Source organism: Nerophis lumbriciformis, linkage group LG07 (assembly GCF_033978685.3).
Source record: "Nerophis lumbriciformis linkage group LG07, RoL_Nlum_v2.1, whole genome shotgun sequence".
Lineage (NCBI taxonomy): Eukaryota > Metazoa > Chordata > Actinopteri > Syngnathiformes > Syngnathidae > Nerophis > Nerophis lumbriciformis.
The window spans coordinates 11,009,891-11,036,955 of NC_084554.2; the positions used below are offsets into that span (position 1 = coordinate 11,009,891).

At 41.3% G+C, this 27,065-nt stretch overlaps 1 protein-coding gene across 11 annotated transcripts in view; it reads right to left on the reverse strand.

Moving 5' to 3' along the window:
- LOC133609842 (sickle tail protein) overlaps nucleotides 1–27,065 on the reverse strand; it is a 264,761-nt gene that overhangs the window by 24,904 nt on the left and 212,792 nt on the right. For 10 of the 11 annotated variants that reach the window (XM_061965843.1, XM_061965837.1, XM_061965839.1 and 7 more), the window contains 6 exons: nucleotides 24,500–24,580; nucleotides 22,998–23,047; nucleotides 15,796–15,944; nucleotides 15,520–15,695; nucleotides 5,509–5,639; nucleotides 5,252–5,399 (listed from right to left, as the gene is read on the reverse strand). In XM_061965843.1, the coding sequence (XP_061821827.1) occupies nucleotides 5,252–5,399; nucleotides 5,509–5,639; nucleotides 15,520–15,695; nucleotides 15,796–15,944; nucleotides 22,998–23,047; nucleotides 24,500–24,580 (735 nt within the window). The remainder of the gene's footprint in view (nucleotides 1–5,251; nucleotides 5,400–5,508; nucleotides 5,640–15,519; nucleotides 15,696–15,795; nucleotides 15,945–22,997; nucleotides 23,048–24,499; nucleotides 24,581–27,065) is intronic. The other variant, XM_061965840.1, reaches the window with a different exon arrangement.

A 27,065-nucleotide genomic window follows, 5' to 3' on the forward strand; every position in this document is an offset into this window, starting at 1 on the left:
ACTAGACTGGCCTGCCTGTAGTCCAGACCTGTCTCCCATTGAAAATGTGGGACGCATTATGAAGCCTAAAATACCACAACGGAGACCCCCGGACTGTTGAACAACTTAAGCTGTACATCAAGCAAGAATGGGAAAGAATTCCACCTGAGAAGCTTAAAAAATGTGTCTCCTCAGTTCCCAAACGTTTACTGAGTGTTGTTAAAAGGAAAGGCCATGTAACACAGTGGTGAACATGCCCTTTCCCAACTACTTTGGCACGTGTTGCGGCCATGAAATTCTAAGTTAATTATTATTTGCAAAAAAAAAATAAAGTTTATGAGTTTGAACATCAAATATCTTGTCTTTGTAGTGCATTCAACTGAATATGGGTTGAAAATGATTTGCAAATCATTGTATTCCGTTTATATTTACATCAAACACAATTTCCCAACTCATATGGAAACGGGGTTTGTATTTCTGTTATCCGTAGCAGTGCGCTTCCAACAACCCCTTCCGGATACAGACAAGCGAATGTGTTCAAATCATGGCAGATTTGGTAACAAACAACGAAGACGACTATTTTTGGACAAATGAGGATTCGCAACCTTATCTTTTTAAATCTGAATTTTTGGAGGATTAATTACTGCTTCTAGAAGCCAGCACGAAGGAAGAGTGAGACGTTGGAGCAGACAGAAGCCAGGAGAGTGAGGTAAAAGTGACTTTGGCGTTGTAAATGTGGAACTTGGAGCCAACCTATTTCGACATAAATGGAGTGCTTACCCAAATTAATCAGAAAAAAAACATCCCCGGCCAGCTGGACCAAACAGACAACCATCGCGTAATTCACACTTTATATTGATCATGATACACGCAGCACGTCATGTGTGTTATTACAACTACAGTACATACGCTGACTGGCTAGCTGTGTACAAACAAAACATGAAATAATACTTTACAGATACTGTAATGTGATTTTTGAAGGTTTTTTTTTAGTCAGTACAGATTGGTGTCCTATCACAGTGTTGTGCATTACAAACTCAAACGTGTTTCGTGCTGATGTAGAAGCTAGCTTATCTCTTGCTGTAGTTAGCTCTTACGGCTAATACCGAAGTACGTTGATGTGTTACCATATTTTTCAGACTATAAGTCGCTCCGGAGTATAAGTCGCACCGGCCGAAAATGCACAATAAAGAAGGGAAAAAACATACATAAGTCGCACTGGAGTATAAGTCGCATTTTTTGGGGAAATTTATTTGATAAAAGCCAACACCAAGAATAGACATTTGAAAGGCAATTTAAAATAAATAAAGAATAGTGAACAACAGGCTGAATAAGTGTACGTTATATGAGGCATAAATAACCAACTGGTATGTTAACGTAACATATTATGGTAAGAGTCATTCAAATAACTATAACATATAGAACATGCTATACGTTTACCAAACAATCTGTCACTCCTAATCGCTAAATCCCATGAAATCTTATACGTCTAGTCTCTTACGTGAATGAGATGAATAATATTATTTGATATTTTACGGTAATGTGTTAAAGGGGAACATTATCACCAGACCTATGTAAGCGTCAATATATACCTTGATGTTGCAGAAAAAAAAGACCATATATTTTTTTAACCGATTTCCGAACTCTAAATGGGTGAATTTTGGCGAATTAAACGCCTTTCTAGTATTCGCTCTCAGAGCGTGACGTCACATCGGGAAGCAATCCGCCATTTTCTCAAACACCGAGTCAAATCAGCTCTGTTATTTTCCGGTTTTTCGACTGTTTTCCGTACCTTGGAGACATCATGCCTCGTCGGTGTGTTGTCGGAGGGTGTAACAACACGAACAGGGACGGATTCAAGTTGCACCAGTGGCCCAAAGATGCGAAAGTGGCAAGAAATTGGACGTTTGTTCCGCACACTTTACCGACGAAAGCTATGCTACGACAGAGATGGCAAGAATGTGTGGATATCCTGCGACACTCAAAGCAGATGCATTTCCAACGATAAAGTCAAAGAAATCTGCCGCCAGACCCCCATTGAATCTGCCGGAGTGTGTGAGCAATTCAGGGACAAAGGGCCTCGGTAGCACGGCAAGCAATGGCGGCAGTTTGTTCCCGCAGACGAGAGAGCTAAACCCCCTGGATGTCTTGGCTCACACCGTCCCTTATGCCACCGAAGATGATCAAGAGAAGAATATCGACCCTAGCTTGCTGACATCAACTTCAAAACTAGACAGATCAGCTTTCAGGAAAAGAGCGCGGATGAGGGTATGTCTACAGAATATATTAATTGATGAAAATTGGGCTGTCTGCACTCTCAAAGTGCATGTTGTTGCCAAATGTATTTCATATGCCGTAAACCTAGTTCATAGTTGTTAGTTTCCTTTAATGCCAAACAAACACATACCAATCGTTGGTTAGAAGGCGATCGCCGAATTCGTCTTCGCTTTCTCCCGTGTCGCTGGCTGTCGTGTCGTTTTCGTCGGTTTCGCTTGCATACGGTTCAAACCGATATGGCTCAATAGCTTCAGTTTCTTCTTCAATTTCGTTTTCGCTACCTGCCTCCACACTACAACCATCCGTTTCAATACATTCGTAATCTGTTGAATCGCTTAAGCCGCTGAAATCCGAGTCTGAATCCGAGCTAATGTCGCTATAGCTTGCTGTTCTTTCCGCCATGTTTGTTTGTGTTGGCTTCACTATGTGACGTCACAGGAAAATGGACGGGTGTATATAACGATGGTTAAAATTAGGCACTTTGAAGCTTTTTTTAGGGATATTGCGTGATGGGTAAAATTTTGAAAAAAACGTAGAAAAATAAAATAAGCCACTGGGAACTGATTTTTAATGGTTTTAACCCTTCTGAAATTGTGATAATGTTCCCCTTTAATAATTTCACACATAAGTCGCTCCTGAGTATAAGTCGCACCCCCGGCCAAACTATGGAAAAAACTGCGACTTATAGTCCGAAAAATACGGTACTATGCTAGAAAAAGAGTTCCTCAGTGTTTGCTTTTTCAATAACAATGTTGCTACAGTTTGGTTATTATACAGGTATACATAAAGTATTGTTGAGGTTTTTTGGATGCATTTTTAAAGTGATTTAGAGGTAGAATTGATTGCTTCCATTAGTTGCATTGATGGCCACCACGAACAAGCCTATATTTATATGTTAGAAAGTACAAAAAACTTTTCACTTCTTGTCTCTTATAAGGATTGATTGATTGATTGATTGAAACTTTTATTAGTAGATTGCACAGTACAGTACATATTCCGTACAATTGACCACTAAATGGTAACACCCCAATAAGTTTTTCAACTTGTTTAAGTCGGGGTCCACGTTAATCAATTCATGGTAGTAAACGGATAAATGGATAGTAAACGATAGGCAAAATTCGAAACAAAGTGCAGTTCCCTTTTAAAGGGGTCATATTATGAAAAACCGAAACCATCTGTTGGTACTTGTTTTTGTTTGAATCCAAACCTTGGAGGCGTGGCGAAGATACTAAGAAACACTTTTGCTTCGTTCCAAACAATTTCGTTTGGAATTTGAGACAATTGTGACGTATTTTGCCTTAGTTACAACAGCAGATATCTCCATATATTGCGCAAGTCCACCATTTTTTTTCAGTTGTAATCCAAAGTTGTAGTCAATAAGTTACTTTTTATTCTTTATCCCAGTGGTTCTTAACCTGTGTTCGATCGAACCCTAGGGGTTCGGTGAGTCGGCCTCAGGGGTTCGGCAGAGCCTCCGCCGCGGAGGTCAAGACACGCCCGACGCATCGTGTAAATAAAAACTTCTCCATATTGGTATCGTATTATGGATACCCCCAAACAATGTTCCCTCTAATTTTCCATATGTGTGAGCAAACGTAAAAACTCCTTGAGCATTCGGTGGTGCACATGTGGTCACACCTGCAGCACACCTGCCCCAAACCTGACTAAATAACAAGTTAAATGTTTTATTATTGTAATCAAATGACAACAGTCATTTCCATGAGATTATTTTCTAATATAACTGTTTTGGCCCACTTACAATGACTATAACATATTATCTTTCATGAGCTGTGTACTAGTATTACATGTCTGGGTGGGGGGTCCTACTTTGGAAATAATGTGTACCCCTTTCAGATATCGCATTTAGTTCCCACTAAAACATTCACATGTTGCACAATGAGATGTAAACATAGGATTATGTGTACATTCCTGTATCTTTCTATTCGTAAAATATATATCTATTAGTATTTCTTTAATATAATAACATCATTTTATGATTACGGTTCGGATTCGGTGAATGCGCATATGAAACTGGTGGGGTTCGGTACCTCCAACTGCTCTATCCTCTTGTTACCTACTCAGTGGCCTAGTGGTTAGAGTGTCTGCCCTGAGATCGGTAGGTTGTGAGTTCAAACCCTGGCCGAGTCATACCAAAGACTATAAAAATGGGACCCGTTACCTCCCTGCTTGGCACTCAGCATCAAGGGTTGGAATTGGGGGTTAAATCACCAAAAATGATTCCCGGGCACGGCCACTGCTCCCTGATTGATTGATTGAAATTTTTATTAGTAGATTGTACAGTACAGTACTTATTCCGTACAGTTGACCACTAAATGGTAACACCCCAATAAGTTTTTCAACTTGGTTAAGTCGGGGTCCACGTTAATCAATTCATGGTAGTAAACGGATAAATGGATAGTAAACGATAGGCAAAATTCGAAACAAAGCGCAGTTCCCTCCCAGGGGGTGAACAAGGGGATGGGTTAAATGCAGAGGACAAATTTCACCACACCTAGTGTGTGTGTGTGACAATCATTGGTACTTTAATTAATTAATTTTAATTGTTGTGGGGCAGACTGGCTCATACATGCACATGCTAGGTACAACCCTTTCCATTTCCAATAAAAAGTAGCGCATAGTTCTAACTTATATCGGTCAGTAGACTCCATATGGAAGCGCTATGGTGGAGACGCAGTCGAAAGGGGGCTTGGCCTGGAGGGGGGAGTCGGCACGTAAATAAGACCGTTCACAAATGGCGCATTCTGAAGAGACAGTCAGAAAGCAGGGTGAAGATGGTCTGTAAAACTAAATCTATGCAAATTTATGACCAAATATCCACCTTTACATGTTATGTAGACCACAAGGAAGTGTTTCAGATGTAGAAAAAACAAAACAGAGGCCAGCCTTGCTGATCTCCATTCCACATTTCCAACTTTCATGCTCCAATACCTTCTCCCCTGATGTCTATCTGGTCTCCTTAAACGTATTCTCCTACCTTCTCAGACTGCTGAGTGTATCCGTCAGGCTCTTGACTCTTTTCAGCATGCTGTCCAGTTTATGAGGTTCCTCCTTTAAAAACTTTACGGCTTCCACTTCCACTCTGAGGACAGAGCGCATCCTGGTCTGCAGGGTCGGGAACTCTCCTGCACGCAAAACGCATTTCACAGTCAGATTGCCAAAAAAGTTGGTTGAGGAAATACCACCAGAACATGTCTTGGGCAGAATAAGCAAGTCCATTATGTACGATCTTACCTTTGAGACCTGCCAGAGATTCTCCAACTTTCCTTAGGGTCACCGCCCCCTCTTCCACGTCCTTCAGGGTCACTGCTCTGTGAGTCCCTGATGAGTCCTTCTGCAGAGAGACCACGTACTGCTCCAGATCCCTGCATTGACGGAAAAGACTTAAGACTTCAGCACTAGAACAAAACTAGAGATGTCCGATAATGGCTTTTTTGCCGATATCCGATATTGTTCAACTCTTAATTACCGATTCCGATATCAACCGACACCGGTATATACAGTCGTGGAATGAACACATTATTATGCCTAATTTTGTTGTGATGCCCCGCTGGATGCATTAAACAATGTAACAAGGTTTTCCAAAATAAATCAACTCAAGTTATGGAAAAAAATGCCAACATGGCACTGCCATATTTATTATTGAAGTCACAAAGTGCTTTATTTTTTTTAACATGCCTCAAAACAGCAGCTTGGAATTTGAGGCATGCTCTCCCTGAGAGAGCATGAGGAGGTTGAGTTGGGGGGGGGGGGGGGGGGTATATTGTAGCGTCCTGGAAGAGTTAGTGCTGCAATGGTTTCTGGGTATTTGTTCTGTTGTGTTTATGTTGTGTTACGGTGCGGATGTTCTCCCGAAATGTGTTTGTCATTCTTGTTTGGTGTGGGTTCACAGTGTGGCGCATATTTGTAACAGTGCTAAAGTTGTTTATCCGGCCACCCTCAGTGTGGCCTGTATGTCTGTAACTTTACCATGACTTTACCGACTTAAACAAGTTGAAAAACTTATTGGGGTGCTACCATTTAGTGGTCAATTGTACGGAATATGTACTGTACTGTGCAATCTACTAATACAAGTTTCAATCAATCAATCAAAAACAAGGTTTTCCAAAATAAGAGAACAACTTCAACTCCATTTATGGAAAAAAGGGCCAACATGGCACTGCCATATTTATTATTGAAGTCACAAAGTGCATTAATTTTTTTAACATGCCTCAAAACAGCAGCTTGGAATTTGGGCCATGCTCTCCCTGAGATCATCCTGATACCCACTACAATTATGGGAAATACTATACTTTGACTTTCACAAAGTGCATTATTTTTTATTTTTTTTAAACATGCCTCAAAACAACAGCTACAAAAACAATGAAGGCACACAGCTTCAGTCCAGAGTATACTAGAGCATACTTGCCAACCTTGAGACCTACGAATTTGGGAGGTGGGGGGGTGTTGAGGTGGGCGGGGTGGTGTTTGGTGGTAGCGGGGGATGTATATTGTAGCGTCCCGGAAGTGTTAGTGCTGCAAGGGGTTCTGGGTATTTGTGCTGTTGTGTTAATGTTGTGTTACGGTGCGGATGTTCTCCCGAAATGTGTTTGTCATTCTTGTTTGGTGTGGGTTCACAGTGTGGCGCATATTTGTAACAGTGTTAAAGTTGTTCATACGGCCACCCTCAGTGTGGCCTGTATGGCTGTAACTTTACCATGAATTGATTAACGTGGAACCCGACTTAAACAAGTTGAAAAACTTATTCGGGTGTTACCATTTCGTGGTCAATTGTACGGAATATGTACTGTACTGTGCAATCTACTAATACAAGTTTCAATCAATCAATCAAAAACAAGGTTTTCCAAAATAAGAGAACAACTTCAACTCCATTTATGGAAAAAAGTGCCAATATGGCACTGCCATATTTATTATTGAAGTCACAAAGTGCATTCTTTTTTTTAACATGCCTCAAAACAGAAGCTTGGAATTTGGGACATGCTCTCCCTGAGATAATCCTAATACCCACTACAACTATGGGAATTACTATACTTTGACTTTCACAAAGTGCATACTTGCCAACCTTGAGACCTCCGAATTCGGGAAGTGGGGGGGTGTTGAGGTGGGCGGGGTTGGGGCGGTGTTTGGTGGTAGCGGGGGGTGTATATTGTAGCGTCCCGGAAGAGTTAGTGCTGCAAGCGGTTCTGGGTATTTGTTATGTTGTGTTACGGTGCGGATGTTCTCCCGAAATATGTTTGTCATTCTTGTTTGGTGTGGGTTCACAGTGTGTCGCATATTTGTAACAGAGTCAAAGTTGTTTATACGGCTACCCTCAGTGTGACCTGTATGGCTGTTGACCAAGTATGCCTTGCATTCACTTATGTGTGTGTCAAAGCCGCATATATTATGTGACTGGGCCGGCACGCTGTTTGTATGGAGGAAAAGCGGACGTGACGACAGGTTGTAGAGGACGCTAAAGGCAGTGCCTTTAAGGCATGCCCCCAATAATGTTGTCCGGGTGGAAATCGGGATAATGGTTGCCCCGCGAGATTTTCGGGAGGAGCACTGAAATTCGAGAGTCTCCCGGGAAAATCGGGAGGTTGAAACCGATACCGATAATTTCCGATATTACATTCTAAAGCATTTATTGGCCAAAACCGAAGATTTACAAATACACACTTGGCTAAAGGCGGTCCAATCGCAGCTGGCAGTTGATTGGCTCAAAATTTTGAAAAAAACTTCGAAAAATAAAATAAGCCACTGGGAACTGATTTTTAATGGTTTTAACCTTTCTGAAATTGTGATAATGTTCCCCTTTAAAATTCCATTCCGTTTTTTTAAGGCGGTCTGTCGTAACGTTTTTAGCTTTCAATCAGACATTATTGTGAGGTTTTGTATTAGTAAGGGATGTCCGATAATGGCTTTTTGCCGATATCCGATATTGTCCAACTCTTTAATTACCGATACCGATATCAACCGATACCGATATATACAGTCGTGGAATTAACACATTATTATGCCTAATTTGGACAACCAAGTATGGTGATGATAAGGTCCTTTTTAAAAATAAAATAAGATAAATTAATTAAAAACATTTTCTTGAATAAAAAAAGAAAGTAAAACAATATAAAAACAGTTACATAGAAACTAGCAATGAATGAAAATGAGTAAAATGAACTGTTAAAGGTTAGTACTATTAGTGGACCAGCAGCACGCACAATCATGTGTGCTTACGGACTGTATCCCTTGCAGACTGTATTGATATATATTGATATATAATGTAGGAACCACAATATTAAGAACAGAAAAAAACAACCCTTTGTGTGAATGAGGGGGAGGGAGGTTTTTTGGGTTGGGGCACTAATTGTAAGTGTATCTTGTGTTTTTTATGTTGATTTAATAAAAAACAACAAAAAAAACAACAACAAAAACACTAATAGTATAGGTCCACTAATAGTACTAACCTTTAACAGTTACATTTACTCATTTTCATTAATTACTAGTTTCTATGTAACTGTTTTTATATTGTTTTACTTTCTTTTTTATTCAATTTATTTATCTTATTTTATTTTATTTTTAAAAAGGAAGTGAAGTGAAGTGAATTATATTTATATAGCGCTTTTTCTCTAGTGACTCAAAGCGCTTTACATAGTGAAACCCAATATCTAAGTTACATTTAAACCAGTGTGGGTGGCACTGGGAGTAGGTGGGTAAAGTGTCTTGCCCAAGGACACAACGGCAGTGACTAGGATGGCGGAAGCGGGTATCAAACCTGCAACCCTCAAGTTGTTGGCACGGCCACTCTACCAACCGAGCTATACTGCCCCAGCTGTATAGCTCGGACCTTATCTTCACCATACCTGGTTGTCCAAACAAGGCATAATAATGTGTTAATTCCACGACTGCATATATCAGTGACGTGCAGTCACTAGAGGCAGGTGAGGCGGGGCCTCACCTGCAATCATGGAAAGAAAAAAAATGTAAAAAGAAAACATTTTTATTAAATTGTTATATGTATCCAGTGATTTTACTATAAAGATATTTTCCATTTAACTTCACCAGTTTTAGATTATTTTTATTCAAAATAACTGAATTTTCAGATTTTCCGTTCAAATACTGAGAAGAGACGGTGCGGTGAACAGCAGCCAGTTGAGGCACGTCACTCAGTGCCTCAACATGGATTGCGGACTCGGCTAACTGCTGGCCTGCTGTGCAGTGAGACCGTATTGCTATATGAACTATATTATACATTTCCATAGTTTAGTTAGCTGAGGTATATAATGTACAGTGTATTTTGTCAACAACTGTATGTGTGTAACGTATTTCTTGTGCTGAGCGATCATAAAACGGCTGCAAAAGAGGCACTGGCTGAGGCTCCAGTAATCCCGCCTCCTGCACCCCTGCCGTAGATTGCAACCCCTGACGGGAGTGTTATATCAACTAAAGCCCACACTTAAACTTTCCACGTGCAAGATTGAATCTATTTAAAAAAGTTATTTCATAAGAAGCCAAAAAGTGCAAAAACAATAATGTTCGTGTTGGAGGAGTTGTGAATGACTGCAGGGCCACAACATTAGGTACACCTGCAGACTGCAGGTGTACCTTATTCACAACTCCTCCAACACGAACATTATTGTTTTTGCACTTTTTGGCTTCTTATTAAATAACTTTTGTAACCTATTTTAATGGGATTTCCTCATTGTGATGTTAAGTTCCTGTTATGCGCTGTTATACAGTATATGCCTTGAGCTCCTATTTTGAAGGCGCTAAGAGCAGAAGTGATGACACGTTGAAGTGGAGCGGAAGTTTTTGAAAGAAGGTAAATAAAGTGGTCCTCGTGTAAACTGGAGCCTCCGTATTTGTTATTTTGTAGTTTCATACAGTATAGGCGACATTTATAAACCCTCGGTTACACTTTTTTAAATAGATTCAATCTTGCACGTGGAAAGTTGAAGTGAGGGCTTTAGTTGATATAACACTCCCGTCAGGGGGTTCATTAATCCAGCACAACAGCGGCGAATGGACTTCATTTATAAGTAAAGGTAAGACCATAATAACGTTTTTTTTTATTAAATGTGCTTTTTTGTGTGCTACAGTTTGTATGTGTAAAGTTAAAGTTAAGTTAAAGGAGCAATGATTGTCACACACACACTAGGTGTAATGAAATTTGTTCTCTGCATTTGACCCATCCCTTGATCACCCTCTGGGAGGTGAGGGGAGCAGTGGGCAGCAGCGGCGCCGCGCCCGGGAATACGTTTTGGTGATTTAACCCCCAATTCCAACCCTTGATGCTGAATGCCAAGCAGGGAAGAATGCTGGTATGAGCTTTTAAACATAACCCGTTAACTGCTGCCAATCAAATGGTGAATAAGACTCTCTTTAGGGTTCATATGTTTGTAAATCTGACTGTGATGAAGTCAGTGCCTCACCAGTCATCAACCTCACCGCACGTCACTGGTATATATCGGTATCGGTTGATATCGGTATCGGTAATTAAAGAGTTGGACAATATCGGAATATCGGATATCGGCAAAAAGCTATTATCGGACATCCCTAAATAATACAAAACCTCACAATAATGTCTGACTGAAAGCTAAAAACGCTATGACAGACCGTGTTAACAAACGGAATGGAATTTTAAATGTTTTTACTGAATGAGACACCCAGAATGTACATGAAAATAAAGAATGTGGGATTTACAATATAAACTATGAACGATAATAAATATAATATCCGATATTACATTTGAAAGCATTTATCGACATCTCTAGTATTAGTGTTCCTAAAAATAGATATACCGACCCCCCACATTCTTTCTCTAAATTTGGCCACCGAGTCAAAATAATTGCCCAGGCCCGGTTTATCAGGACCTCGTGTTGGTGGGAACATTGGAATCGAAGGAACATTGGATTGTGAATGAACTAACCTCACATTCGACACGAATACAATGAATTCGACATTAGCCTTTATGTGAAAACATCCCAGAATGAGGTTTAATGAAGAGCCGTATACAACCTCCTGACCTTGCGTTTGGTTCTCTACAAAGACTGGGAGGCACAACACAGTCATCCATCTGAAATGGAGTGACAAGAGTGTTTGTGCCATAACAATAAAAGTGTCCTCGTTGTGTCTGCTTGAACCTGTTCCTGCAGCTCATCACCACGCAACCGCCATTGTTTACGCACTAAAAACGCCAAGAAGAGTCCGCCCCTCACGTTAACTTCAAGCTGCTTAACTAGCTCTTGATACAATGGGGCCCTCGGAGGGGAAAAGCACCATGTGATAACATTGTGTGGCATGTTGGATTGTGCACAGAAGAGGCCGTGGTTCAATGTGGTCGTGTTCACCCTTGAGTAAAACTCTTTTGTTTAAAGCCTCTGAGGGGCACAGACAATAAGGAGAGAGTGCGTTCAATAACAGCTGCTGGACACGATGACAGATAATTCTGCTCATCAGACGAGAAGTAATGAGGTATTTATAAAAAGTTACAAGTCGGGAAAAGATCCACATTCCAAAATGTCCCACTGGCTTTAACGCCCAATTAGTAAGTTTTATTTATGCCTAAACCAGGGGTCGGCAACCCGCGGCTCTTTGATCACTCTGATGCGGCTCAGCTGCATACTTGCCGACCCTCCCGATTTTCCCGGGAGATTTCCGGATTTCGGAGCCTCTCGCAGAAAACTCCCGAGATTATATTCTCCGATTTTCACCCTAACAATAATAATAACAGCGTGCCATGATGGTACAGTATTTAGTGCCCTCTACAATCTGTACCAACAGCGTGCCAGCCCAGCTTTTTGTTATATGCATCTTTTGCTTGCACCCACAAGTGACCGCAAGGCATACTTGGTCAACAGCCACACAGGTTACACTCTCTTACTAAAAATGCGCCACACTTTGAACAAAAACCAAACAAGAATGACAAACACATTTCGGGAGAACATTTGCACCTTAACACAACATAGACACAACAGAACAAATACCCAGAATCCCATGCAGCCCTGACTCTTCCGGACTAATTATACACCCTTGCTACCACCAAACCCCGCCCCCACCCCAACCCTGCTCCCCCACACATCAACCCCCCCCTTCGTGCGTCGGTTGAGGTGGGCGGGGTTTGGTAGCGGGGGTGTATAATGTAGCCCGGAAGAGTTAGGGCTGCATGGGATTCTGGGTATTTGTTCTGTTGTGTTTATGTTGTGTTACGGTGCAGATGTTCTCCCGAAATGTGTTTGTCATTCTTGTTTGGTGTGGGTTCACAATGTGGCGCATTATTAGTAAGAGTATTAAAGTGTTTTATACCGCCACCGTCAGTGTGACCTGTGTGGTTGTCGACCAAGTATGCGTTGCTGTCACTTACGTGAGCAAGTTGAAGCTCTATACAACGTGTGGCTGAGCCGGTATGCTGGTTGTAGTGGGCGCTAAATGCTGTACCATCACGGCACGTTCGAGAGAATAGTTGCCTAGAATTTCGTAGTCTAGCGGAGAAATCGGGAGGGTTGACAAGCATGACGCTGACAAGCGCCATTCATATAAAACATTCAATTTTCATATTAAGGTGTGGGCCGCGTGTCTGAGACCCCTGGTTTATACATAGCACAAAGCAAAAAAAAAAAGGTTGTATGCAGTGTTATTTCATTTTAAATTTCAAAAGATTTTTGTGGCTCCCATTGTTTTCTTTAATTTGTGAAACTGGTCAAAATGGCTCTTTGACTGGTAAAGGTTGACGACCCCTGGCCTAATAGGACACTTTGCTTAGTGGCAGGCGAGAAGACGGTGCCATGGCCCATTTGTCAGGGCGGACTCACAAGAGGCTATTTATACAGTGATGGACTTCGCTGCTGGCCTGCGCTCACACCCATCATTCAATCCATAGTCTACTTGTAATAATACCCGTTTGTTGAAGTACAGTACGCCTGACGAGAGTAGTCGTAATTAGGGCTGCAACTAACAACTAATTTGATAATCGATTAATCTGTCGATTATTAATTCGATTAATAACCGGATAAAAGAGACAGACTAAATTTCTATACTTTCCAGTATTTTATTGAAAAATAACAGCATACTGGCATCATACTTATTTTGATTATTGTTTCTCAGCTGTTTGTACATGTTGCAGTTTATAAATAAAGGTTTATTTAAAAAAAAAAAAAAAAAAGAAAAAAAAAAGTAGCCTCTGCGCATGCGCATAGCATTGATCCAACGAATCGATGACTAAATTAATCGGCAACTATTTTTATAATCGATTTTAATCGATTAGTTGTTGCAGCTCTAGTCGTAATGCTCTGAATTCCATCAAGCGGTGCGGCTTTGTAGCTTACCAAAGTCAAACTAAAACATTTTGACAGATTTTTGAGCACCATGTGTAATGTACTATATTCTCAAAGAAACATCAAAGTTTTGGTGTTGCCTGCTTACCGGTACTTGCTAGCGTCATTTATTGAATAGGCATCTACTTCCAGTACACAAGTATCTACTGGTCACACTTATCAGTTCACCATGTACCAAATGAAAATGCTTCAAGGTCGGTAGGCACAACCACAATTAATAAGTGCATTAGGTGCAGCAGGTTATAAGGCGTACTGTCGATTTTTGAAGAAATAAATACCGTATTTTTCGGAGTATAAGTCGCACCGGAGTATAAGTCGCACCTGCCGAAAATGCATAATAAAGAAGGGAAAAAACATATATAAGTCGCACTGGAGCCCGGCCAAACTATGAAAAAAACTGCGACTTATAGTCGGAAAAATACGGTAGATTTAAAGTGCGACATATAGTCTGATAAATTAGGTAATGAAATAGAATCAAGAGCAAATTAAATATTGTGTTAATATTAGAGATGTCCGATAATGGCTTTTTTGCCGATATCCTGATATTGTCCAACTCTTAATTACCAATTCCGATATCAACCAATACCGATATATAGTCGTGGAATTAACACATTATTATGCCTAATTTTGTTGTGATGCCCCGCTGGATGCATTAAACAATGTAACCTTACCATGAATTGATTAACTTATTCGGGTGTTACCATTTAGTGGTCAATTGTACGGAATATGTACTGTACTGTGCAATCTACTAATAAAATCAATCAAAAACAAGGTTTTCCAAAATACGAGAACAACTTCAACTCCAGTTATGGAAAAAAAATGCCAACATGGCACTGCCATATTTATTATTGAAGTCACAAAGTGCATTATTTTTTTTTAACATGCCTCAAAACAGCAGCTTGGGATTTGGGACATGCTCTCACTGAGATAATCGTAATACCCACTACAACTATGGGAAATACTATATTTGACTTTCAGAGTGCATTGTTATTTTTATTTTTTAAACATGCCTCAAAACAACAGCTACAAAAACAATGAAGGCACACAGCTTCAGTCCAGAGTATACTAGAGCATACTTGCCAACCTTGAGACCTCTGAATTCGGGAGCTGGGGGGCGGCGGGGTTTGGTGGTATTGTAGCGTCCCGGAAGAGTTAGTGCTGCAAGGGGTTCTGGGTATTTGTTCTGTTGTGTTTATGTTGTGTTACGATGCGGATGTTCTCCCGAAATGTGTTTGTCATTCTTGTTTGGTGTGGGTTCACAGTGTGGCGCATATTTGTAACAGTGTTAAAGTTGTTTATACGGCCACCCTCAGTGTGACCTGTACGGCTGTTGACCAAGTATGCATGGATTCACTTATGTGTGTGTCAAAGCCGCATATATTATGTGACTGTTTGTATGGAGGAAAAGCGGACGTGACGACAGGTTGTAGAGGACGCTAAAGGCAGTGCCTTTAAGGCACGCCCCCAACAATGTTGTCCGGGTTGAAATAGGGAGAAATTCGGGAGAATGGTTGCCCCGGGAGATTTTCGTGAGGGGCACTGAAATTCGGGAGTCTCCCGGGAAAATCGGGAGGGTTGGCAAGTGTGCCCTATGTCCGTGTTTTACCGGATATGTACCGCTCTGTACAGCGGCGTTTTAAAAAGTCATTAATTTTACTTTTTGAAACCGATACCGATAATTTCCGATATTACAATTTAAAGCATTTATCGGCTGATAATATCAGCAGGCCATCTCTAGTTAATATTGTTAAACAGTCAATAACACTCACCATAAATATTGAAACATTTACATAACAGTTAATAACTGTGATTGTCTCGGTATCGGACGATCTTACTGATTGGTATCAGAATCAGGAGCATAAAACCGTGATTGGAACATCACGAGTACCGACCCAAGTTAATGACGCCAACAGTGATTTGTGAGCAGCCTTCTTACCCGAGCTGTACTAGCACACGCTCCTCCAGGCTCAAGTACTTTTGCCGGTCCTCTTCTACCGAAGCCCTCTGCTTCTGGACCGGGTCGTCCAGACGCCGCACCGCCTCTGCAAGCTTCATGCCGATTTCCTGTTCGGCTCTCTTCAGCTGCACACGCAGTACCTCCTGGTTCTGGAGCTGAGCGGACACAAAGAAACACGAACATGAGCATTAAGCAGACATCCTCCTTATGTTCAGGTTCAAAAATATAAGATGTCAATGGAGAAGCGTTCTTTACCTGCATCTGTCTCATTTGATGGAGTTGCATCCTGAGGTCAGAGACGTTCTTCCTGAACTGCAGCAGGTTGGCTTTGAAAGGAACTTGGGTCTTGTCTGGGCAAACCACATTGGAGGGATTGCACTTGGCAGGCGGCACTGGTGAGTCACCTGAAATTCATGGCAGAACTACAATGTATCCCAACAGACATCTTGAGTTCCTCATGCATTATAATAGGCAAGTGGAGTGGAGGTAGGCGATTCAGAGGGTCATAAAGTCTGCACAAAAAATCATCGGCTGCCCACTCCCCTCCCTGAAGGATTTACACAACTCCCGTTGCCTCAACAGAGCAAAAAACATCACCAAGGACAGTACACACCCTGGCTTCCACCTGTTCCACCTGCTACCATCGGGCAGGTGCTACAGGTGCATCAGAGCCAGAACAAACAGGCTCAGAGACAGCTTCTTTCCCAGAGCTGTCACTATCTTGAACTTTAACTTATAATATATAATTCACCCCTATACAATATCCTACGCTAATACCCTACTGTGCAATATTACCCTTCGAGTGCAATACATCTGACAGTCATTGTTATCACTCTGGTACTCTTGTCTTGTTCAGTATATTCTACAGTATTTTGTACATTGTTTTGTATATTGTACATGATAGCTTATTATTTTTATTGGATAGTAGTCTATTTATTTCAATGTAATATAATATAATATAATATCCCATATTTGTTCCCACTACTGCACCTTAAGTTGGAGTCCTTAATCTTGTTACATGCAAATATAATGACAATAAAGTCCATTCTATTCTATTCTAGTGTGGACTTTTTCGTCCTTTGAAGTAAATTTTTGCTCTATTTTTGGCAATGACTTTGATTGTGTTACTCTATAATAGCTACAGCAGAGGTGCCCAAAGTGCGGAACAGGGGCCATCTGTGGCCCGTGACTCCTTTGTCAACGGCCTGAGGCACGTTACAAAAAACACCAGCAAAAATTGGGAAAACAGCAAGAAACTTAATGAGAAAAAGCCAAAATGTAGAAATCAGACAGTAATAACGACACAAAGTTTTGTCTTTAAAAAGAAAACAAAATAAACCAAAAATATACATCGTATTTTTCGGACTATTAGTCACAGTTTTTTTCATAGTTTGGCCGGGCTCCAGTGCAACTTATATGTTTTTTTCCTTTTTTACTATGCATTTTCGGCAGGTGCGACTTATACTCTGGTGCGACTTATACTCCGAAAAATACGGTACTTATATATAATACACACACATATAGAACATAGTTGACGCAGGGGTAGATCTTGCTTTGTTTTTTGGCTGAGACCAGGATCTTGGGCTCGAAAAGGTCGGTGACCACTGTTTTAAGGTAAAAACTTTAGAGGCGGTATAGTACCGAATATGATTAATTAGTATCATGGTACTATACTAATACCGGTATACTGTACAATCCTAGTCTGATGACGCTGATGATTCACTGGTCGATGCATGTTATTTTAATTTAGTAATTTTTAGGCTTCAAAATGCTTAATGTGGGCCGAACAATTTACTTAACCCTTAGGGATTCCCCAAATATGGTGAATGTTAAAGATTCTGGGGGACCCAAAAAGGGTTTCGGTCTTAAGAGTAGGTCATATATTATTATTGTGTTTTACTATCAAAACATGCATAAAATTTGCATAAACATGCATACGCTTGACTGATAGTCGGCTGTAGTCAAAAGAGAAGCAGCACAGAACCGTGATATGATCTTTTTAATACAAACCCCGTTTCCATATGAGTTGGGAAATAGTGTTAGATGTAAATATAAACGGAATACAATGATTTGCAAGTACTTTTCAACCCATATTCAATTGAATGCACTACAAAGACAACATATTTGATGTTCAAACTCATCAACTTTTTTTTTTGCAAATAATAATTAACTTAGAATTTCATGGCTGCAACACGTGCCAAAGTAGTTGGGAAAGGGCATGTTCACCACTGTGTTACATCACCTTTTCTTTTAACAACACTCAATAAACGATTGGGAACTGAGGAAACTAATTGTTGAAGCTTTGAAAGTGGAATTCTTTCCCATTCTTGTTTTATGTAGAGCTTCAGTCGTTAAACAGTCCGGGGTCTCCGCTGTCATATTTTACGCTTCATAATGCGCCACACATTTTCGATGGGAGACAGGTCTGGACTGCAGGCGGGCCAGGAAAGTACCCGCACTCTTTTTTTTACGAAGCCACGCAGTTGTAACACATGCTGAATGTGGCTTGGCATTGTCTTGCTGAAATAAGCAGGGGCGTCCATGAAAAAGACGGCGTTTAGATGGCAGCATATGTTGTTCCAAAACCTGTATGTACCTTTCAACATTAATGGTGCCTTCACAGATGTGTAAGTTACCCATGCCTTGGGCACTAATGCACCCCCATACCATCAGAGATGCTGGCTTTTCAACTTTGCGTCGATAACAGTCTGGATGGTTCGCTTCCCCTTTGGTCCGGATGACACCATGTTGAATATTTCCAAAAACAATTTGAAATGTGGACTCATCAGACCACAGAACTCTTTTCCACTTTGCATCAGTCCATCTTAGATAATCTCGGGCCCAGAGAAGCCGGCGGCGTTTCTGGGTGTTGTTGATAAATGGCTTTCACTTTGCATAGTAGAGCTTTAACTTGCACTTACAGATGTAGCGACGAACTGTATTTAGTGACAGTGGTTTTCTGAAGTGTTCCTGAGCCCATGTGGTGATATCCTTTAGAGATTGATGTCGGTTCTTGATACAATGCCGTCTGAGGGATCGAAGGTCACGGTCGTTCAATGTTGGTTTCCAGCCATGCCGCTTACGTGCAGTGATTTCTCCAGATTCTCTGAACCTTTTGATGATATTATGGACCGTAGATGTTGAAATCCCTAAATTTCTTGCAATTACACTTTGAGAAACGTCGTTCTTAAACTGTTTGACTATTTGCTCACGCAGTTGTGGACAAAGGGGTGTACCTCGCCCCATCCTTTCTTGTGAAAGACTGAGCATTTTTGGGGAAGCTGTTTTTATACCCAATCATGGCACCCACCTGTTCCCAATTTGCACCTGTGGGATGTTCCAAATAAGTGTTTAATGAGCATTCCTCAACTTTATCAGTATGTATTGCCACCTTTCCCAACTTCTTTGTCACGTGTTGCTGGCATCAAATTCTAAAGTTAATGGTTATTTGCAAAAAAAAAAATGTTTATGAGTTTGAACATCAAATATGTTGTCTTTGTAGCATATTCAATTGAATATGGGTTGAAAATGATTTGCAAATCATTGTATTCCGTTTATATTTACATCTAACACAATTTCCCAACTCATATGGAAACGGGGTTTGTACATATGCAGTATTTTGAAAAACAGCAATAGAGTGAAGTCGCAAAATTTGCCGCAAAATGTCATCCGACGCGTTCAAGCAATAATTTTCAATTGTTTGAGGCCGGTGAAACAATGTTATCTCCATGCCCACAGGCAACACGGGGCTTCAGGAAGTGTTCGGCGTACGTTTAAAAACACAATCTGTCTCTGGGAAAATAAACGTGTGTCTTGACAATGCTAAAAGCCGTGAGACGCCTGCTTATCTTCCCGGCTGACTGACAGCCGCCCCGACTTGAAGCGCGGGTTCCAAAGTACACAACTGCTGGCGACCGAATGTCAACCAGAGTTCAGGATGTTTAAGCAAATGAGGGATAACAAAAGGAGTTTGTCCGAATGTGACTGTCAAGGCGACGAGGAGAGCACATGCCAAGCAGTAAAAGAGATTCAAATCATGTAATCACTGAGGTGTTTGTGTTCCGCAAACAATTAGTAACTTGGAAATAACTATCTGAGCACTGCACACTTTTTGTTTTCTCCGTGTTAGGGATGCAACCATTATAGATTTTGACTGTACGATTATACTCACAATTATCACCATTATTATGCATTAATTAAATTCAGAACAAAAAAAAAAGATAAAACTTTATATTCCTTAGAGATTATAATGTGTTACTTATTATTGTCGGAAACAACAGTAATCAAATAATACTGTAAGACTAAGAGTACAAAATAATAAAACAAAGACTACTAATATTAATAAATTAATTCATTAATAATTGTTTTATTCATTTAAAACTAGGATTAACTTTCTTGATCCCAGTGTAAAATGTTTCTCATCAGAGATGTCCAATAATGGCTTTTTTGCCGATATCCGATATTGTCCAACTCTTAATTACCGATATCAACCGACACCGATATATACAGTCGTGGAATCAACACATTATTATGCCTAATTTTGTTGTGATGCCCCGCTGGATCCATTAAACAATGTAACAAGGTTTTCCAAAATAAATCAACTCAAGTTATGGAACAAAATGCCAACATGGCACTGCCATATTTATTATTGAAGTTACAAAGTGCATTATTTTTTTTAACATGCCTCAAAACAGCAGCTTGGAATTTGGGACATGCTCCCTCTGAGAGAGCATGAGGAGGTTGAGGGGGGCGGGGTTGAGGTGGCGTGGTTGGGGGTAGCGGGGGGGTGTATATTGTAGCGTCCAGGAAGAGTGAGTGCTGCAAGGGGTTCTGGGTATTTGTTCTGTTGTGTTTATGTTGTGTTACGGTGCGGATGTTCTCCTCCCAATCCGAGGCAACTGGACATCAAACTTCCATGTGGGTGGAGGACTTCGCTGGAAAGCATACTTGCCAACCTTGAGACCTCCGAATTCGGGAGATAAGGGCTTGGGGTGTATGGGAAGAGTTAGTGCTGCAAGGGTTTCTGGGTATTTCTTATGTTGTGTTACGGTGCGGATGTTCTCCCGAAATGGGTTTGTCATTCTTGTTTGGTGTGGGTTCACAGTGTGGCGCATATTTGTAACAGTGTTAAAGTTGTTTATACGGCCACCCTCAGTGTGACCTGTATAGCTGTTAACCAAGTATGGTTGGCATTCACTTGGGTGTGAAAAGCCGTAGATATTATGTGATTGGGCCGGCACGCAAAGGCAGTGCCTTTAAGATTTATTGGTGCTCTGTACTTCTCCCTACGTCCGTGTACCACTCCGTACAGCGGCGTTTTAAAAAAGTCATACATTTTACTTTTTGAAACAGATACCGATAATTTCCGATATTACATTTTAAAGCATTTATCGGATATCTCTAGTAAAATGTATTTTATTATTTTTCCGCTGCAAAACTTTTGAACGTTCGGCTCTACCGGGCATTGTGAGCTTCCAAAAAAAATAAATAAAAAATATCTTAGATTACCCAGAACTCACGTTTTTTCCGGGTAATTTTTCCCCATTGAAAATGAATGGGACATTTTTTGAACTTGCATAATTTTCACATTTCTCAACCGATTTCGAACCGTTCCACCATCCACACACTCCGCACACCGAGAACAATCAAACTACCGTTTTCCAAGTTTAAAAAAATTCCAGGAATTTCTAGTTTTCCAAAAGCGTGTTTTCACCTCTTGCTGGAAAGCTTTCACAGTCCATGAATTGATTACGTAGAACCCGACTTAAACAAGTTGAAAAACTTATTCGGGTGTTACCATTTAGTGGTCAATTGTACGGAATATGTACTGTACTGTGCAATCTACTAATAAAAGTTTCAATCAATCAATCAATCAATTCAATCAATCAATCAATCCACATTTTTCAACCGTGGACAGTTGAAAAGGACTGAGACAAACGGAGTATTGGAGGCTTTACCATTAAATAACTGACATTTTTAATCATGATTAATAGTAATCCATCCATCCATCCATCTTCTTCCGCTTATCCGAGGTCGGGTCGCGGGGGCAGCAGCCTAAGCAGGGAAGCCCAGACTTCCCTCTCCCCAGCCACTTCGTCCAGCTCTTCCTGTGGGACCCCGAGGCGTTCCCAGGCCAGCCGGGAGACATAGTCTTCCCAACGTGTCCTGGGTCTTCCCCGCGGCCTCCTACCGGTCGGACGTGCCCTAAACACCTCCCTAGGGAGGCGTTCGGGTGGCATCCTGACCAGATGCCCGAACCACCTCATCTGGCTCCTCTCGATGTGGAGGAGCAGCGGCTTTACTTTGAGCTCCTCCCGGATGACAGACCTTCTCACCCTATCTCTAAGGGAGAGCCCCGCCACCCGGCGGAGGAAACTCATTTCGGCCGCTTGTACCCGTGATCTTGTCCTTTCGGTCATAACCCAAAGCTCATGACCATAGGTGAGGATGGGAACGTAGATCGACCGGTAAATTGAGAGCTTTGCCTTCCGGCTCAGCTCCTTCTTCACCACAACGGATCGATACAGCGTCCGCATTACTGAAGACGCCGCACCTTTCCGCCTGTCGATCTCACCATCCACTCTTCCCTCACTCGTGAACAAGACTCCGAGGTACTTGAACTCCTCCACTTGGGGCAAGATCTCCTCCCCAACCCGGAGATGGCACTCCACCCTTTTCCGGGCGAGAACCATGGACTCGGACTTGGAGGTGCTGATTCTCATCCCAGTCGCTTCACACTCGGCTGCGAACCGATCCAGTGAGAGCTGAAGATCCTGGCCAGATGAAGCCATCAGGACCACATCATCTGAAAAAAGCAGAGACCTAATCCTGCAGCCACCAAACCAGATCCCCTCAACGCCTTGACTGCGCCTATAAATTTTGTCCATAAAAGTTATGAACAGAATCGGTGACAAAGGGCAGCCTTGGCGGAGTCCAACCCTCACTGGAAGCGTGTCCGACTTACTGCCGGCAATGCGGACCAAGCTCTGGCACTGAGCATACAGGGAGCGGACTGCCACAATCAGACAGTCTGATACCCCATACTCTCTGAGCACTCCCCACAGGACTTCCCGAGGGACACGGTCGAATGCCTTCTCCAAGTCCACAAAACACATGTAGACTGGTTGGGCAAACTCCCATGCACCCTCAAGGACCCTGCCGAGAGTATAGAGCTGGTCCACAGTTCCACGACCAGGACGAAAACCACACTGTTCCTCCTGAATCCGAGGTTCGACTATCCGGCGTAGCCTCCTCTCCAGTACACCTGAATAGACCTTACCGGGAAGGCTGAGGAGTGTGATCCCACGATAGTTAGAACACACCCTCCGGTTCCCCTTCTTAAAGAGAGGAACCACATCGGGGGCGGAACCTCTGGATTGGCAGACCGGGGTGATTAATAGTAAAACCGGTTAATTGTCGCATCCCGTTTACAGGACATAAAGGGGACCTTTACTCACCTGAGCTGTGTGCACTGTGAGCTGGAGACGACGTCTTTGAGGTTTTCTCACTGCAGCCACAAAAGACAATAGTCAGAATGTATGCATTAAAAAAAAAAGCCCGATATTTAACTCAGGTTAGGGTGAGTAAAGACAGACACATTACGGCTGAGTATGATGGGAATAGTCTGACAAACCAAGGTTAAAATGATGTTAATGATGTTAAACGTTAGACACATCACAAATGTAATGCAGTCACAAAACATTTTTTATTACATATATTAATTTAGGGACTCCACAGAAGAAGTTAGTAAGCAGTCAGACAAACTGTAGCCACATTTGAAAAAGAAGAACATGTTTTTTGTCTTTTGGTTTCCCTTAATTATTCATATATATGTGTACAAAACCCAAAACCAGTGAAGTTGGCACGTCATGTAAATAGTAAATAAAAACAGAATACAATTATTTGCAAATCCTTTTCAACCTGTATTGAATTGAATAGACTGCAAAGACAAGATATTTAATGTTCGAACTGAAAAACTTTATTTTTTGCAATTATGAGCTCCTTTGCAATTTGATGCCTGCAACATGTTTCAAAAAAGCTGGCACAAGTGGCAAAAAAGACTGAGAAAGTTGAGGAATGCTCATCAAACACTTATTTGGAACATCCCACAAGTGAACAGGCTAATTGGGAACAGGTGGGTGCCATGATTGGGTATAAAAGCAGCCTCCATGAAATGCTCAGTCATTCACAAACAAGGACGGGGCGAGGGTCACCACTTTGTGAACAAATGCGTGATCAAATTGTTTAAGAACAACATTTCTCAACCAGCTATTGCAAGGAATTTTGGGATTTCACCATCTACGGTCCGTAATATCATCAAAAGGTTCCGAGAATCTGGAGAAATCACTGCACATAAGTGGCAAGGCCGTGACCTTAGATCCCCCAGGCGATACTGCATCAAAAAGCGATATCAGTGTGTAAAGGATATCACCACAGGGGCTCAGGAACACTTCAAAAAACCACTGTCATTAACTACAGTTGGTCACTACATCTGTAAGTGCAAGTTAAAACTCTACTATGCAAAGCGAAATCCATTTATCAACAACACCCAGAAACGCCGCCGGCTTCGTTGGGCCTGAGCTCATCTAAGATAGACTGATGCAAAGTGAAAAAGTGTTCTGTGGTCTGACGAATCCACATTTTAAATTGTGCAAACTTTTTTGCAATGTGTTGCTGCCATTAAATTGTAAGTTCATGATTATTTGCAAAAAAGAAAAAAAAGAAAAAAGAAGTTTCTCAGTTTGAACATTAAATATCTTGTCTTTGCTGGGTATTCAATTGAATATAAGTTGAAAAGGATTTGCAAATGATTGTATTCTGTTTTTATGTACGATTCACACAACCTGCCAAATTCACGGGTTTTGGGTTTTGTATATAAATATATATATATATATACAGTATATCCATTATAGCCTGTGTTCATGTCCTGACTATACTGACCTAAACTTCAGTTGCTTACCTGGCAGGCCCCTTTAAAAGTGCATGCTGAACAAGGCCAGTCAAGCTGGCAATCTGCTGCTCCATTGCCTTCATTCGCTCTCTGCAGAAACAGCAGAACATTCTACTTTCAGCACTGAGGCCTACTATAACCTTCTCAAGTTAACGAGCCCTGATATTGCAGGGAATATTGTCTTGACTCTGTCCTGGGATTACCCCTGCGCAGCAAGATAGGGGTTTCTCTTTTCAGTGCGACTTTGGATGTTGAGGAATAACACCGACATCAGAGCGATGTGTCGTTTTTAACCTACGACAGCTCTGACTTGACTGTTCAATTTAAGCAGCACAACCAACTTATTCCAGCAACTGAAACAGAAGCGTCCATCCGGGTGGTGGAGAGATGAGACTCTTTAGGCAGCAAACACCAACACAACAACCATCAAGCTCCCGCTAAAAAGCAGCTTATTGTGGTGGAATCGTTCACTCAAAGTACCATGTATGGTAAGAAACAAGCACGGTGGAGTGCGATCACTATCCACTCCCGAACTATAGACCAGGGTTGTTCAACTGGTGGCCTGGGAATGACACCGTACCGGCCCCTGAGTTCAGTTCAAAACTTGGGAGACAGCATCAAATTTCTAAAAACACAAGAGTGCTTCTGTTTAGGGCTGCAACAACTAATCGATTAAAATCGATTATAAAAATAGTTGGCGATTAATTTAGTCATCGATTCGTTGGATCTATGCTATGCGCATGCGCAGAGGCTACGTTTTTTTTTTTTTTTTTTTTTAAACCTTTATTTATAAAACAGCTGAGAAACAATAATCAAAATTAAAGCTGCAAGCAGCGTTGGTCGGGCCCGTATATTTGGCTGGTGCTAGTCCTAAGTGTCCCAATACTTTTGTCCAGTTGTAGTCCTAAGTGTCCCAATACTTTTGTCCAGTTTTAGTCATAAGTGTCCCAATACGTTTGTCAAGGTTTAGTCATAAGTGTCCCAATACGTTTGTCAAGTTTTAGTCCCAAGTGTCCCAATAGTGTTGTCCAGTTTTCGTCCTAAGTGTCCCAATACTTTTGTCAAGTTTTAGTCCCAAGTGTCCTAATACTTTTGTCCAGTTTTCGTCGTAAGTGTCCCAATATTTTTGTCCAGTTTTAGTCCTAAGTGTCCCAATACTTTTGTCCAGTGGTAGTCCGAAGTGTCCCAATACTTATGTCAAGTTTTAGTCCTAAGTGTCCCAATACTTTTGTCCAGTTTTCGTCCTAAGTGTCCCAATACTTTTGTCCAGTGTAAGTGTCCCAATACTTTTGTCCAGTGTAAGTGTCCCAATACTTTTGTTCAGTGGTAGTCCTAAGTGTCCCAATACTTTTGTCTACTTTTAGTCTGAAGTGTCCCAATACTTTTGTTCAGTGGTAGTCCTAAGTGTCCCAATACTTTTGTCTAGTGTACCTACCTTCTCTGCATTGTGTGCTCACGCTGGTGCTTCCTGCTTTTAAGCAGCCGTCTTGAGAAAACAGCAGCGCAGCAGCATCAGCGCAGCGGTTCTTTGAAGGGTCATAAAATCAAAACCGGAGCAGTAATCAAAACTCTTTCGATAACTTTTAATCAGAAGGGTTCAATCTCTCTCCTGTGTTAGTTTGAAGCCGAAACGACAAACGCGCTCAGAGGAGATAATGTTTGAAGAAAGGTGACCGGTTTTTACAAAAATGTTGTTTTGAAGGGGGGATTGCAAACTTCCTGTAGATTTTTGCTGGGGGATGTCAATCTATGAAATATAGATCTAAGTGAGACCTACATAGAGGTTTCATGTCTCTCCGACCTTCCTAGTGGGAGTTACAGGCAGCTTTGTCATTTTATTCTTCCTAGGACAGGGGTCGGCAACCCGCAGCTCTAGAGCCGCATGCGGCTCTTTAGCGCCGCCCTAGTGGCTCTCTGGAGCTTATTCAAAAATGTATGAAAAATGGAAAAAGATGAGGGGGAAAAAATATATTTTTTGTTTTAATACGGTTTCTGTAGGAGGACAAACATGACACAAACCTCCCTAATTGTTATAAAGCACACTGTTTGTATTAAACATGCTTCACTGATTCGAGTAGTTGGCGAGCGCCGTTTTGTCCTACTAATTTTGGCGGTCCTTGAACTCACCGTAGTTTGTTTACATGCATAACTTTCTCCGACTTTCTAGGACGTGTTTTATGTCACTTCTTTTTCTGTCTCATTTTGTCCACCAAACTTTTAAGGTTGTGCATGAATGCACAAAGGTGAGTTTTGTTGATGTTATTGACTTGTGTGGAGTGCTAATCAGACATATTTGGTTACTTCATGACTGCAAGCTAATCGATGCTAACATGCTATTTAGGCGAGCAATATGTACATATTAAGTAAGGGATGTCCGATAATGGCTTTTTGCCGATATCCGATATTGTCCAACTCTTTAATTACCGATACCGATATCAACCAATACCGATATATACAGTCGTGGAATTAACACATTATTATGCCTAATTTGGACAACCAGGTATGGTGAAGATAAGGTCCTTTTAAAAAAATAAAAAATAAATAAATAAATGTAAAATATTTTCTTGAATAAAAA